At 44.5% G+C, this 15731-nt stretch overlaps 1 protein-coding gene across 2 annotated transcripts in view; it reads right to left on the bottom strand.

The window, feature by feature from the left end:
• GALNT13 (polypeptide N-acetylgalactosaminyltransferase 13) overlaps positions 1–15731 on the bottom strand; it is a 160368-nt gene that overhangs the window by 56678 nt on the left and 87959 nt on the right. For both annotated transcript variants that reach the window (XM_076343217.1, XM_076343218.1), the window contains exons 7-8: positions 14865–15035; positions 6663–6780 (exon numbers count right to left, since the gene is read on the bottom strand). In XM_076343217.1, coding sequence (XP_076199332.1) covers positions 6663–6780; positions 14865–15035 — 289 coding nt within the window. The remainder of the gene's footprint in view (positions 1–6662; positions 6781–14864; positions 15036–15731) is intronic.

Raw genomic sequence — 15731 nt, 5'->3', positions numbered from 1 at the left:
TCAAGCTGATGGATGCCAAGGAACACGCGACTCTACCGAAAAGGGAGCATGCGTTACAACTGAAATACAGACTACTGATGTGTTTACAAAGCAACCTGGGAGTAACTCACCGGACAGGAATGTAATGAGCAGATGCAATTTTAGGTGCGCTTTAACCCACGGTCTCTGCCTAAGGACCAGCATTCCCCCCCAGGTTGCTCCTGCTCTCCCCCTCCGACTACTTTCCTCGGCAGGAAATTTCTCCCACGCTACCGTTTTTTAAAATGCGTGTTCCTGTACATTTCTTAAAGCACATTTTTGGCTGTCCTTGGTACAATCTGCTATCTATTACAGTTGTCATAGAAATGCAGATGAACCTGCACCCTGTTCAGAAGAAAAAGGCTTTTATCTTTTCAATATTATTTTAAAAAAACAAACCAAACAACCCCCCTGAACGTTCCCTGGTAAAATGACTGCTTTCCAAAAGTTCATATAATGGTTAAGGATTGTGGGATTCCGCAGATCTGTTCACCACACAGACAAGATACACTATGGTAATATATTTGATCACTCTCCATCGCAACTACAGTGAATACCAGAATTGTCCCTGATACTTTGCTGTTGAAGAGCTCTTTGTAGACAACACCTCCGTCAGGTATTCAACACCCGCCAGCAGCTTTTTACTGACGCTGGTGACTGCCCTGTGTAACACTCCAAAAATTTTCGGGAGAAACTGCCGTTAAATTTTATTGCAGACTTTTTCATTTTAATATTCATTGTATTTTTTAATCCAGCAAAATTTCCAGGGATAGAATTTACTTGATCCTATAGCTTGGGAATCAGATATTTCCAATGAGTTGTATCTTTCCTCCAGCACGCCTAGATTTGTTTTAAACGTGGCAGCAATTTTATGGATTATTGCTTTACTACAGTCCTTCCAGTCATCTTAGTTATCTCTTCCCAGAAAAAGAAGAACAAACAGAGCCAGTGCCTCACCCCAGATTGCTACATCGAGGCTTTCCGCCCACCAAAACCTGCCCTTGGCAAACTTTACTGACCTTCCACACACCACAACAGGCAATAAGGGGCCTGACGGCGACTAAAAGCACCGAGGGACTAAAGACAGCCAGACTGCAAATATTCCAGTAAAAGATTGATGTCTCTCATTTAAAAAAAATAAAATTAATTTGCACGCTGAATTATTCATAAACCAGTTATTGTCACGTCATAGTTTTTAAGGTTGAAGGTGTCTTCCTTTCCTTCTCCTCTGAAGTTTAACCCTTCTTCCACCTGAATGAATTCCCCAAAATCAGATAGTCTTCCAACCATGGTACTTCAGTCATACTTCAAGTCCCTCTCTGCATCTTCCAACCCAGCACGTTCCCTGAGTTTATTCCCCACCTTTTGTGAAAAGTTATTTAATGGAAAAAAAACCCAAACCCAACGTCCAGCTGCAACCTTGCAGTTAAGAAACTCTAATAGTGACCTGTCCCCAGCCTGACACCTCGTCCTTCAGCACTCCCCATTTTCCCACCCACCAGTTCATATCAACCTCCATCCTCTCCTGACTCAGGAGATAACTTCCAGAGTGCCCCTTGTTGAAATGTTTTGGTGAAGAACAGATCCAGCAGATCTGCCACATTTCCTTGGTCTGGAAAATGAGCTGTCAAACCCAGCATGTTATAATTTAGCTTCTAACAAACCCATGTGAGACTAACCCTTTTTCTATTTATCTTTTCGCTTACAAATATTAATGCCTTCAAAGTTTGTGGTAAAACATTGCACACCATGGAATTAAAACTAAGGCTTGTATTTGCCCACATAATTTATCCTTTTTTAAATACAGGCATTAATTATTTAGAACTACCTTGGATTTCACAGACATTTTAAAACCATTCCTACTATTGCATAAAATGATTGCATTAAACTCCATCTGATCTCTGTGCAGCCCACTGTCAGGATCTTTTCTCTTCCATCACTTTTGAACACTGAGTCAATGTCAGTTCCCGCAAATCTCAGCACACATCAATCAGAAATGTTTAAGGCTCACAATAATTTGTAGGCAAATAAAAATAAAACAGCTTCGAGGCTTTACTCCTAATCTTAGAACAAGTAGAAAAAATACTCCTGTAGCTCCGCTGATGTTTGTTTGGTTTTGGGTGGCTAGAGTACGTGTTATCTACCTATAGCTAAAAGCGAAGCATCACACACGCCACCTTGTCCTTTACAGGTGAATCTCTCCAGGCAACTTAAAGCAAATCCCATCATTTGCTTCCCCGTTTTGTCGGAGCTTTCCGTTCCTTGGTACGACAAGGCTGCGACTGCTCTGCGTTGGCGGCGCGGCTGAAGCCGGCGTCACCGGGTAGGAGGCTGTCATCACAGCTCCGGCGGTTTCCATGGACACCTACACCCGATGGGGATGGAACCGCGGGGCGGGTGGGGGTCCGGGTGAGCCGGGCACCAGGGGGCACACAGCCCAACGCCCAGATGTTGGCACAGCTGCTTCTGCAATTAACCTCTATAAAGGGGAGTTTTACAAACAACGCTTCCGCGTTACTGGTTACTGCCTCATTCTCAGGAGTAAAATCTCCTCGCCAGTTCCTTTTATGACAAAATACGTAAAACTAGCTCCAAATGAGATATAATACTCCTTAAAGTTTAGAGCAAAATAAAACTAAAATCTCAGGTTACAGAGATATGAACACCTAAACCAAATGCTTTACATGATAATAATTCTATCTACTTCATTTTAGAAAATATTTCTTTACATAAAGGGGTTCTTTTGGTACATGTGTGTGTTTATTAATGATGGTGTTAGATTAAACATCTCTCACGTATATGCACAGATCAAAGCTATGGTAAAAAAATCCCCAAAGGTTACTGCAGTCGGAAAGTAAGTTAACACGTAAGCACAGTCATATTAAATGAGTTAAACTTGTTGGCTGCTATGCAGTGATGCCTAAGTAATAATTAGGAAAAAAAAATCCTGAAAACTCTAATACCAAAGATCTCTATAATGAAATCAACTGAACCGGTGTATCTTGAATATTTTCCCTACAGAAACATAAGAATCCTGACATACAGAAAAATTAGTGCAGTCCAAAGAAAGGGCAAAATGTTGTATGCTTTAAATGTAAGCATACAAACATATTTTGAATACAATTTGTGAGCAAACTGTGCTCCTAAAATTAGTTAATATAGTCAAACAGCTAAGGAATATTGAAAAGCACAGAGAGAGATTTTCAATCTGTTTGCCAGGTGATTAGGGGTTTATAAACCCCAAATTCCACTCACCAACGCACAAAATTAATTTCAATGTCAGTGTACTTCTGAAAATAATCTCGCATGCACGCAACCTTTCCAGCCTCACTAGGAGCACACTGTTATGCCCGTAATTATGCAGCGCTGGTCTTCCAGCCATCCAAATCAATGATCCTGCTAAAACTGTTTACTTAAACATGTTTAAATGCTCTCTTACGCCTCTAATTTTACAGCTGAAAGTTGAGACCTCACATACAGTCAGGCTGAAAAATTGCTGTTAATAACCCTCTGCGCATATCTGGAAAAGCTTCATCAACAGCATCCAGCCTCATCAGTACTGACATCAAGAAAGCAGCAACCTTCAGGACGTTACTCCTGGTCCAGCAGCAGCAGCAGCAGCCGCGGATGGGACGCAGCGAGGGGCTGCGGCTTGGCCATGCCTGTTTCCTCGCACCCAGACGGTGCCTTTTGCTGCAGCGTGTGGAGCCTGCACAATGTGGCTGCCGATCACACATGCTGCAACACGAGTGTTCCTACAGATCGGATCCTACACTAAGCTACAGGTGAATTAAACACCCTCGCGCCCTACTCCTTTACCGTAAGACTTCCTGCAACAGTAAAAACAGAAATTTCAGAGGCCGAGAACAACCTATTAATATATCACGCTACTTAGGAAACACACATGGAAACATTTGCATACCCTCTCCTGCACTTCTAACAGCTGCCAGAAAACCCAAAGTAAACAGCATCTTATTCCTGTTACAGCACGCATTTGCTTTCTCTAGCCCTGCTTTGGCCTATTTGGATTATTCCGAAGAATAATCTTTTCTGCCTGATGGACAGATTATTTTTAATACCCTTTCCAAAGCTATATGAGCTCCTTGCTGACTATCAAGTTTGCAGGGTGTTCTCTGATTGGGAAAAAACACTTACAGAATTTAACAGAAAATTAAAAATGTTTAAGGAATTCTATAAATAAAAATATGGTAAATGTTTAAGAATAAACGAGGTTTTCATTTACTGAAGTAGACTCTCACAGCTGTAAGAGATTCCTGACAGGATTATTTTTCCTTCCCAATTGCCATTATTAAAAGACATCCTCCAAAAGGCACTGTTAAAGACCGTTCAGCAACGAGCAGCAGCAGCACAGCTAAAAGATGAAATACTGATTTACCCAGAAATAAGGAAATTGTACACAGCCGCACACGTTACCACGCGCAGTGTTTTAGGGGGACAGAGTGGCCGCCCCGACAGGACAGACAGACTTTGATTACGCGTCCTCAGTCCGTGACTCGGCTCCGGCGCTGCCCAGCCAGGCAGCGGGGAGATGTGGGACCCTCCAGCGCTGCGGCCGGGGACCCCCTGCGGGTGTTTCTCCTGAGCCCTCCCCGAGGCACCGCATCCAGCCGAGAAATGCCTGCGTGCCTCTTTGAGACCAAAAATACTGTGAAACCTTCTGATCATTACAGCGGGGACAACGCCACTGCCGTTGCCGGCTGCAGATGAGAGGGTCGCAGACGTTAGCCAGGGAAGGCAAAGGCATTTTGTAACATTTTTTGAGGATGCAGGGATTATCAAGATGGGGATTTGGGGGTTTGTTTTCTGAATAGTGGACCAACACCAAAACTAACCCCCTCCCATTTGACGATAAAAACATCCAATGTAATAAGAGCTCTAGAAACGTCCTTATGGCTGACTCCTATCATAGCAATTTTCCAAACCAAGATTCAGTCTCAGTGTTTTCCTGAATCATAGAATCACAGAATAGTTTGGGTGGGAAGGGACCTCTAAAGGCCATCTAGTCCAACCCCCCTGCCATGGGCAGGGACATCTTCAACTAGAGCAGGTCGCTCAGAGCCCCGTCCAGCCTGACCTGGAATGTTTCCAGGGATGGGGCAATGAGATATTCTGGAAACCTGCTGGATAATTGCAGGTTTGTAACGCGGCTGCTGGAGGAACCTCCCCAGCCCCTTGGCACTCTTTGCTACCAATTTTCTGCAGATGTTTTACATCAGGTAGGTTTTTAAATGCAGAGGCCTTGGTATTTTATTGATCCCGTTGTGCTTGATGCACTTGACTATTTGGTTGGTTTTCTTTACAGACGGAGGCTCTAAATACCAAGAAGCAGCATCGCGTGGCTGCCTGGCATTCCCATGGTAATCTCCCGGTGCTGGAGGCACATCATTTTATTTCTATTCTTGACACCACGCCCTCTTATTAGGCTGATGCACGTGTTCCAGGCTGGTAATGTTTCTTGAAGTTTAAGTGGGAAAATCTTCCAAAGACATAAAATAATGTTCTCTAATATGATGCCCAAAGAGTTCTTCAGAAAATTCACGCGCTTCCCCTCCTCGGTCCCCCCACCTCAGCCTTAACGAGTAAAGTAAGAGTAATGGCAGAGCTGCTTCCCTGCTTTTATCACTAGGGTTTTGTGCGGAGACCATGGCTTTTGTTGGTCTTTGCCTTTCCACACATTTTGGACTGAGATTTTTAATTTAAAGCTGAAATTAAGATCTCGTAACAGTATTCTCACAAAATTTATGTAAGTTAAGCCCATTGCTGGCTTACTCACATAAGCATTGAATAGAATTCAAGTCCAATTTGAAACAGGACCCTTTGGGGGGGGGGAGAAAAACAAACCCTCAAAGTATTATTTTCTATGTATTATATGAATTATAGAAGTGCCCAGGAAGCAGAACCAGCGAAACCGTACCAAAGGCAGAGGTATCAGCCCAACCTGCACTACACACGACCGCGAACCCCAAATCATCCCGACCAGGAGCTGGCTGGCCCGTGCCAGGAACCCCAATGAGTTTCCCACGCAGCTGCCAAGAGCCAGAGCAGAACAGCACTAGATGAAGACAGAACACCACCATTAAATTGCTAAACTTCTCAGGAAAGGTTTTCAAAATACATTAGCATTATTCTTGTCATGGGCAACATACCTATCCCCGGCAGAAAGACAGTCACTTTTCTGGAGGATGTGAAATTTCTCTGCGAGCTCGGCTCTCACACAGAATAAAAATCCCAGCCAGAACTTGCAAGTTCATGACGACATACACTTTCAAAATCTTCTGTTAAAACATATATTTGATTTTTTTTTTACACTATACAAATGTATATCTTGTTAATGTCAGTTAGCATTTGCACTAGCTCACAGAAAGCCTCGTTTCTTTTATAAAGAAAGGTATTACTGAAATATATATTATTTTGAAAGTGTAAAAATTTCCAAACAGTAATAAAATGTTTCATGCAGTAAAAAGGACCAAAATACTATAATGAGGCATCCCCAAATACCTTGAGAATTTAAATTAACCCATGACTTGCATGACAGCTAAAGCAGAAGTGCCCTGTCCGCAGTGTAGGAACCGTTACAGCACAACTGTGTTTGTTGACAGAAAATGAAGGAAAATGGCAATTACCCTAAAAGACATTTCAAGATTCTCGCCACCCCAGATATCCATTCCTGCATCGTAAGTTCCTATCTCTTCAAAGTAGTTTCTGTCAATAGAAAATAGGCCACCAGCCATAGTAGGGGTCCTAGTTGAAAACAAACAGAAAAAAAAAAAAGAGGAAAAAGAAAAGAAAAGAAAAAATACCTTTTGAAAGACACTGTGGAATTTATTAAGTGACACTACAGTACATTTCACTACCTCAGACATTTTGACTATAAATATATTCTATGTACAGTGACTTAAATATAAACTACTAACAATGATAATACGGTTTCGACTGCATACTCTGTGCGCTTGCCTTTCGGGCAGAGCTCCCCCCGACGCCGATGAGAGCGCTGCCCGAGTAAGAACTGCAGGATTGCTTCCTACCCACAAAACCACATTTCCATAGATTATTTCAGGAGCATTGTAATGGTAAAGTGGATGGAATTTTGGCCTTCTGCATCCATAACAGCAGTTCATGTCCAATCTGAAATGCTTAATGAAGAGAGTATAATGCGTCAACTTTGCCTTAGAGGGAGACTAAACGTGCATAAAATTACCAGGCATAATCTCTCTTAACAGGATTATAAATCCTTACAACAGGCAAATCCAGTCAGAGTGCAACTTCTCTTTGTGTAAAGATGTCCTATTTCCCCGTAAATATCTGCTCTATGTTTTTTCAGCATTTAAAGTCTTCATGAAATGAAAAAAGCTCACCCCAGTTAGCAGGCACAGGGCTCTGAGGTACTGCACCAAAGCCCACCCACCAAACCACAGCCCTCTTACAAGGTGTACGGTGCGTACACACAAACCCTAGTGCACAGCTAAAGGCGTTGCTCCAAGCACGGGGTTTAAGCCCAAACTGGTCCCTGCAGACGTTGCCGGGGGAGCTGCGCCCCGGCCCCCTGCCGCAGGCGGCCCCGGCATCCCCCCGTCAGCAGAGCTCAGGCACGATGTGGGGCGACACCACCACCACCAGCGACAGGCGGGCTTTGGTGTGAGGAGTCTGCCGAGGTCTCAGCGTCCCTACACCTACGGGCTTTGCCGGTGAGGACCTCCGGGCACGCTGACGTAGCTGCGGATCAAGCCTTGCCAGTCAAGTGTCAGTCACGTTTCTGTCCTCAGCTTCAAAACCAACCGCAAAGTGGGCGAGACTGGGTTTTGAAAACGCAAAACGTAACGCTAGCTCGATGCATACACGTACAACCGCACACAAACATGGCAGTAACTACGGCCTGCATGCAAAAGATTCAGTCACAAAAACGAACTCATTCGTTCAGTTGTTTAGTAAACTGCTTGTGAAGACTGCTGGGAGTATCTGATACTCAGTGGTCAGATTAGGCACCTGAACCCATGCAAGCGCAACGTCTCCAGCGTCAGCACTCCTGCCCATTTGAAGCCCAGTTTCCGCAAGAGCTCCTGCGTTTGGAGACAGCCTTGTGCAAACACTGATATAAAACAAGCTCCTAGAGTTTTTCTGAAAAGCAAGTCAACGGCAGCAGAACAGTTCATGTGCAATGCAGGAAAAAGCTGGAAGAGGGGCTTCACGGGCGCTCCCACCCGCGGCAGAACCTGAATCGCTTGGGCATTACTCAGATCTTCCTTGAGAAGTTTCTGTATGTACTACATGCAACGTTAATTAGCTAATGCACCCCCCTATTTGCACACAGAATTACTGTGCTACGTTATGGGTTAGTGTGGGTGCTACACACACACAGAGTGCAGAGGCTCGGACCCGCAGGGACGGTGCTGTGCTGCACAGAGCTCTCCCCATGGTGGCACTGGACACAGCCCTGGCAGTAAGGAGTCCTCACTTACTCTCAAACTCAACAAATCCAGGTAATTTGCCCGCTGCGCAATTATTTCCTCTTCTGCAAGAGCTGACTACCATTACCCCCAGAAAAAAGCACAGTTTAGCAATGAAATAATACTGGACCCTGAGTTTACCAACACTTCATTTCTATTTTTCTCCCTGTGCTCTCAGCACTGAAAGCTCTGTTAATTAACTGTCTGTCATCTTGGACAAGGCTAAACCTTCCCAGGTTTCAAAGCCGCTTTACTGCCCTCAGCCGCGCTGGGTTTCTGCCACAAACACCACTGCTGGCCCCCTGAGCTATCCTGAGCTACGTTACCAGCAAGCGGAGCAGATGGGAACGGCCGGGTGGTGCAACCCTCCACCTGACTGCTATCATGAAGGTTAAATACCATCTAGTACGGGGAGCACAAAATAAAGCTGACTCTGCGATCTTTCTTAATTGAACTGGTTTCGTGCCAGATGATCACCAATGCAAAACTATTATATTTAAAAGAAATCTTTATTATTGGTTGTCTAGAAACCCTATAAATCTGTGCAAAACTACTTACACTGATACCAAAAGCCGTGTCAGTACTAGGTTTACCCACCTCCTGACAACTGGCCAAGTTCCCACAGGACTCACAGCGATTCACGGACGTTTCGATGAGCCTGTGCCCAGCGCTGCATGAACAAACCTCAGCTCCCACCTGCACTGATCGCCCATCCGCACTAACCTTACTGAAGTGAGGAGTGCCACGGGTTTCAGACAAATAAAATCATCCCCACTCCTCTGCCTGCAACAGAAACCCTCATCCTCTGCCTCCTCTCCTTCTTCTTCCTCCTTTTATTTCTGTCCCTGGAGGAAGACAGTCTTTGCTTGAACGGTCCAAAATTTCTCATTTTTGCAAAGATTCAGTCTTAAGCAATTTTTGAATGATGCAACTGAGTTGTACACACAGATCTGGATTGTTCTGGAATGTCATCAGCAAATGTTTATGAAAAACAGTGTTTCCCTAATAACTCACGAACTGAAATTGGAAGTGCTGAGTTTCATGCTGTAAAATCTAAGTAACCATGCACCAATATACGCCACGGATTCTCAAATAACTGAAACGCAGCAGGCAGGACTATTCTCTGTTGTGTAATGTTATACAAACAGATCTGCAGAGCTCTCACTGTAAAAACAGCTGAAACAGTAATACGAGAAAGAGTAAGGGTTCCTATTTTTTTTTTCCTCAGCTTTGCACCTATTAGCTATATTTTGCCTACTTGGTGTCATACTAACAACTACAGTCGTGTGTTATGATTAACTCTAATCATCATTCAAACCCACTTTTAATTTTATTTTGGAGATAACGTCTGCTTCTCATTTCTGCAATTAGTAGCAGCCAGCAGGATTCCCATTCCTGTACCTGCACCTTTGACTTCCCGTAAGAGGAGCTGCACAACATAAAGGTATCTCCGTAACCCCGAGTTTGCGGCGTCCCACCGATCCCTCAAACCCAGCCCAGCGCGCCGTGCCGGGGCGGGAAAGCGAGGAGGGGCTGGCACGGAGCCGCTCCCGAGGGGACTCCAGCCCCTGCCGTGGCCCAGGGATGCCCAGGTCAGGTCCCCCAGGCCGGGAGCTCCCCAAAGCCACGTAGCGTCACCTCACCCCGCGCCCTCCAACCTCCCTCTCCTGCGCATCCGTTCAAAGGGGTCCAACAGTCACACGGGCAACGGCACTAACGAACAAGACCACTATTTATATAGCTCAGAATAAGGTTTTTACACCAGTTTCAAATACTGCTGTCCATCACCTAGGCAGTATTAACTGTAGTCAGCTCTAAGTTTAACCAGCCATAATAAGAAGATGATAAATACAATATGCTCCTAGTATTTGATCTTGTGTTTTTCCTCTCAATAACTAATCTATACTTGAGAAAAGATTTTCCGGAACAAAATATATATTTTTAGTATTTATAATACTAGCCTGGAATGTCTTCAGCTCAAAAAACTTAAGGGCAAGTATGGAAATATCCATAGAAATGTGCTGCGCAGAGACTGTAACTGCCCAGCACAGGAACACTTTATGTTTTTAATACTGTAGGTTTAAGAAGACAAGATGTTTGTAAACCGATCTGAGTGCAGACAAGTCTTCTGTTGCCGCAGGCAAAAATCACAGAAGCAGAAATGAGTTCACTTAAAGACAAAGGATGTTCTGCAAAGTACAAATACTGTGCAAGGATTTTTCAGCGGAAAAAGAAGAATGAAAGGTTTAGCAAGACCATTGGCTTTAGCTGGCACTACCCACGAACATTTACCACTGAACCAGGCCACACCTGAGAAGGAACTGCACTGCCCAGAGCTCTCTGCTTTCGTAATTCCCAGATCTACCCACATCCACCGGATCATCTGCAGGAAGCTTTAGCTTTAAGCTCCACCGCTGCACAGGGCAACCATCCAGAGAGCCTTCTGGGAACAGAAACAGGCTTTGCGCTTGAAATAACACATTTTGACAAGGTCTAATCATTTGCAAAGTTTGCAAAGCCGGAGGTTACCCCAGTGACAGTCAGTGGAAGTTAGATTACTAACATTTACTCTACATGGAAACAAGGTAAAATCCTGAGGTGCATCAGAACAGCAATGAATAGCCTTCGCTGTTCAAACAAAAGAAAATACATATATACCCATTGACATGAGTCCTTGGGGGTTGCTGTACCTTCAGATTAAGGAACATACTCCTAAAGCAACACCTGGAAGCCCCTGCAAGCTCCACGGCTCAGGTAACATCTGCACTCAAAGCCACAGTTCATATTTGATTTCTGCAAATACACCCGAAAAAATGTTTCAACTGATCCTAACGAACCTCACAGAATGAAATATTTGACTTGACTGGCTCTGTCTCCAGGAACAATCTTTTCTTCGGGGATTTCTTCTAAATGGCCCCTTCCTATTCTTACTTTATATTTTCAGTCCTAGCAAAGACACCTCATGAACTGAAAGCTCCCTGATGTTACTTTTGCTTCTGATCATTCTACGGGTAAAAAAATTGTAAGTACATTTACAAAAAACCCCAAGAAATCCCAGTATCTGAAGACCTCTGACTCCTATCCTCTCTTCCCCCAGGGTGGGGAGTACTGAGAGGGGGTCGGGGCGGAGGTGGCACGACCTGCTGCCCGGTGCCCAGGACAGGTCCCCATCGTTAGCGCTGCCCACCTTCATCTACCACCTTTAAACTGGGACCATCTGCAAACTGGAAAGGCTTTTGCTACCTTTGCAAAACCTGTGATTCTTTGGGGAAGAGTTACTTTTTTAGACTATTCTGGGAAAGGTTACGCTCTCATGGTGTTAGCTGACCTGAGAGAAAACTAGATAAGGGAAGAAGAAAATGAGAACAAGAGAAGGGACGTCAGACTGGGGTTTAAGAACCAGAAGAAGAAAATAAGGGGCAGAAGTGGTAGGGACTAGCGTGTGAAGAGCAGGAATAGCATCCACCTACAGATCTCGGATCAGAACCCCATCCGTCCAAGGCAAGGCATCACTCATCAGTATGAGAGGCACCTACGAATCCCCACCGTTCTGTTTGCTAAAAATATGACAAACAGTCTAACTTTTCCAATGGATGTCAGTAAGAAAGCTCTTTCGCAGCTGTACTGCATGACAATTAGCTGTGGGGTTTTAATATCAGAGTCACTGAATTAATTAACCTTTTCCCACTAAATCTAGAGATTCCAGCAAAGGCGGATATTTGACTCAAACACCTAACTTAGGAATGTAACAGTTCCTTTAACTCCCTAGGCAAACAAGCAAGCAGCGTTTCACACCTACGAACTAGAAAGAATCAGGCACCCTCTTCTGAGAGTGCAGCACCTTCTGCCTTTAACCTCACTGGGGTTAATGGTCACGGCGCGTGCGGTGGCTGAACTCTGTTCATACCGACTAGCAAGCTCTCACCAGTACGCTATCCTGATCTTTTCCATAAAAACACGGTAATACAAATTATACATAAATAATAAATTGTATATAAAATAATTGATAGTTTGAAAATGTATGCATTATGATTTTAAATCTAAAAAGCAAAGGTAGGAATTTATCAATGTTGTTATGGAAGATAAATATTTTGAGTAAAACTTTTGTCAATTCCATGGATTTTTAATGTAACAAAAAGCAGAATTTGAGTGCAACGGTTATATTACGCATACATGCAAACAAACGTGTAATCCAATTATGTTTGTATTCTATACCTATTCCATCGATTACAAAGAAAAAATATGAATAAAGACATATTCAGTCTACATGAGGCTGAAATAATGTTACAGAATGGGGAAAGCAACATGGAATAAAAAAATGAACTCACCAATTTGTTTCTAAATTTTTGGTATGGGTTAGGCTTTTGTTTCTTTATACCCCCCCATTTTTTGAACATTCAGGTGGCGGCAGCAGCCAAAACCATTCTGAACTTAGCTGAAATATTATACTTTTTCCTCTTTGGATGCAGAATTTGTGATTGCGTTTCTGACACCTCAGGACTGATGTACTGCTGCAGTCCTTGGACTGCGTTTGATAAGCACTTGGAAATACCAGCTAGCACCGAAGGCAGCCGATGACTTATTAATGCTGTTTCCTATAGGAAGGCCGTTATACCCGGGCAGCTCCACGGCTCACTTGCTTTGCTGGTTCCCCTCCCGTCGGGCAGAAGGGAAGATGTAACGGGGAGCGCCTTCTTCTGACAGGGAAGAGACCGAAATGCCTCCACTATGCGGTCAGAAAGGGCATCTGTATGTCTAAAAGCCGACGCTTTGGTCTGAAGCCAGCACAACCACACACCCTCAGAGCCACCTCTTCACTCTAAAGCACTTGTGTAAGTGATAATTACGGGACACGTGGCGCTTGGCGTTAACCTCTGACTCCTTCACCCACGCTCCGCTCACTAATACCCATCTTACCAGGAGAATCCCAAAAAGCCCAGGCAATCCCCAGCTAAAGGCGGGGGGGAGGGGGGAAGTTATTTTTTTGTTTTAATAATTTTAAGAGCCAATTACGTGTCTGATTCTGGATTAACTTTAAGTAGTGCTCCATTTCAAGATAAGGAAATAAGACCTGGGATTTGTGTTTCTTTGAAAACTCCCCGTGTCTGTGAATTGATTGCGCACGGGAGAGACAGGATAAACAGGGCACAGCGAGTGACACGTGGGAGCGGCAGCCAGCCTGGCGTGAGGCTCTGCAGCTCGTTAGGATAATTAACTCTACCAATTTTAACACACACCTCAGCTTTAATGAAACAGCTACTGGCAGACTTCACAGCTGAGAGATAATATTTTTGATCACGAGAAAGAGAGTTCTCTTGACTCAAGAGTAGCTTCATCCCCCCTCTGCTAACGACAGGGTCCGCTCCTGCTCCTGGGGACCCTGCTTGCTCTTCCTGAGATCATTTCCCGAGAACAAAACCTAAAAAAATCCAGCCCTTCCCTGACTCCAGGCTTTGAAGGACATAAAGTGACAGATTTTGGCCACTTTCCGGCATAAGTGATTCTGAAAGGCTTTTCTTCGCCCATCCACTGCCTTACCTGGAAGTGTTTCCCAAAGCTGTGCTGTGCCTGCTGTCCCCTGAGTTGGCTCTCCCTTTATCTGCCTGTTGCGCACAATCGGGGGTATGCAGGACTGGAATTCTGTCCACTTCATCATGTCTCTCAGACAGGTTTGAAACCATTGCCTCCACTTGTGAAAGCTTTTTTTTTTTTTTAAAAAACTTTTCATGAAGACCACAGAAGCTATTAGAGCTGAGCAAATAACCCATTGCAAGTAATTTATTCAATTTGTTCTGTTTCAGCTTCATTTAATTTTTTTCTAGAGGTTTTGTTACAGTCCGTGGTTTGAGCAATTAAATGAAAGAGGTCGGGAATGATCACGGGAATTCAGGACATACTCTTAGATCATTTTTGACTCAGTGTGCACAGTCATCAATTTTATTTTCCAGGCAATAAAAGCGTGCATTGTAAGTGCAAATCATCATAACCGAACACTTGGGTTCGATGTTCAAAAATGTGTATTTCAGAAATATGTTCTAATATTTGCCTTAAATTATGAAAAAACAGCAACATCTGGAAACACAAGGTCAACAGGCTATTTGCAGAAAACAAACATAGAGGGAACTTAAAAAGCAGGCAATATTTTGAATTACTGAATGTTGAAAAGAAGATACAAATGAGTTTTCTCAGCTCTGATAACTACATTGCAGCATTAAGGATAGGTCCGATTTTGGTCTTCTCTACCCTGAACAGTGTGCCACAACTGTCTGACGTGTGCTCCCTGATACTGCAGCAAAATCTTATGTATTAAGCATTATTATCTACATAAACGAGTACACAGCAGAGACAAGTAACACGGTACTTTTGATTCACTCTCCTCACCTCACAGGCAAGGTCCTGTCTCCTTTCCTCCTGTCCATCTCTCGCTGGGGGACCGGATACCAGCGGAAGTTTAGTTTCCAGTTAAACCCCCCGTAAGTCATGTCTGATCCAGCCATGTATTCAAATGTGTCGTCGCTGATCACATCAATGATTGGGCAGACAACAGTCTTCCTGCAAGAAAAAAATTGGCTTTTTTTAAACAGAGTATTTTTGCATGTTAGTATGCTGAACGTTGCACTTATCTTGAGGCTTCTCCGCATAAATCCCCATTTACCACCGCCCTGCGCAGGTCTTCTCTTCCAGCAACAAGGCCGTGCAAAATTCCCCTTTTCTGCTGTCGGCGGCTTTTTGGACGCGCTGGCTCCTCGCTGCGCTCCCAAAAGCTGGAAGCTGCCGAGACCCAACCCTGCCCGGGGCTCCTGCTCCCCTGCCAAATCCTCTCCCAACGGCAGGAGCGACTGCCGCACGCTTCACCCCAGCAGCACTAACCACATCGTACTGGTAAGTTCCTGACATGACATACAGTGTTCCTGCACACCTTTCTACGACTGGCAGCGTCAGGACAGACACAACAGAGGCCATTTCTGCTTGTGGTGGCAGGACTCGAGTGGTGGGGGTGGTTTTTTATCACGTGTGCATGCACGTCTCATGAAGCACCTGCAACGCGTTTCACGAATGAGAACGAATCCCATCTCCCATGTGTGCACCTCGGCAGGCTGGTGCTGCCCGGGCACGCGTGGCTGCTCCTCCACCACGCAGGGCAAGGACCTCGGCTGCTGCAACACTGCCAGGGAGGACAGCACGGTTTTCGGATCTCACTCGAGGGGCCTTTATGCACTTATGCACAAAAAGGGGGAAAATTGCATC

This window comes from Aptenodytes patagonicus, chromosome 6 (genome assembly GCF_965638725.1).
Source record: "Aptenodytes patagonicus chromosome 6, bAptPat1.pri.cur, whole genome shotgun sequence".
Classification (NCBI taxonomy): domain Eukaryota; kingdom Metazoa; phylum Chordata; class Aves; order Sphenisciformes; family Spheniscidae; genus Aptenodytes; species Aptenodytes patagonicus.
Note: the sequence above shows the minus strand (reverse complement) of the source record. Positions and strands in the feature narration are given on the sequence as shown.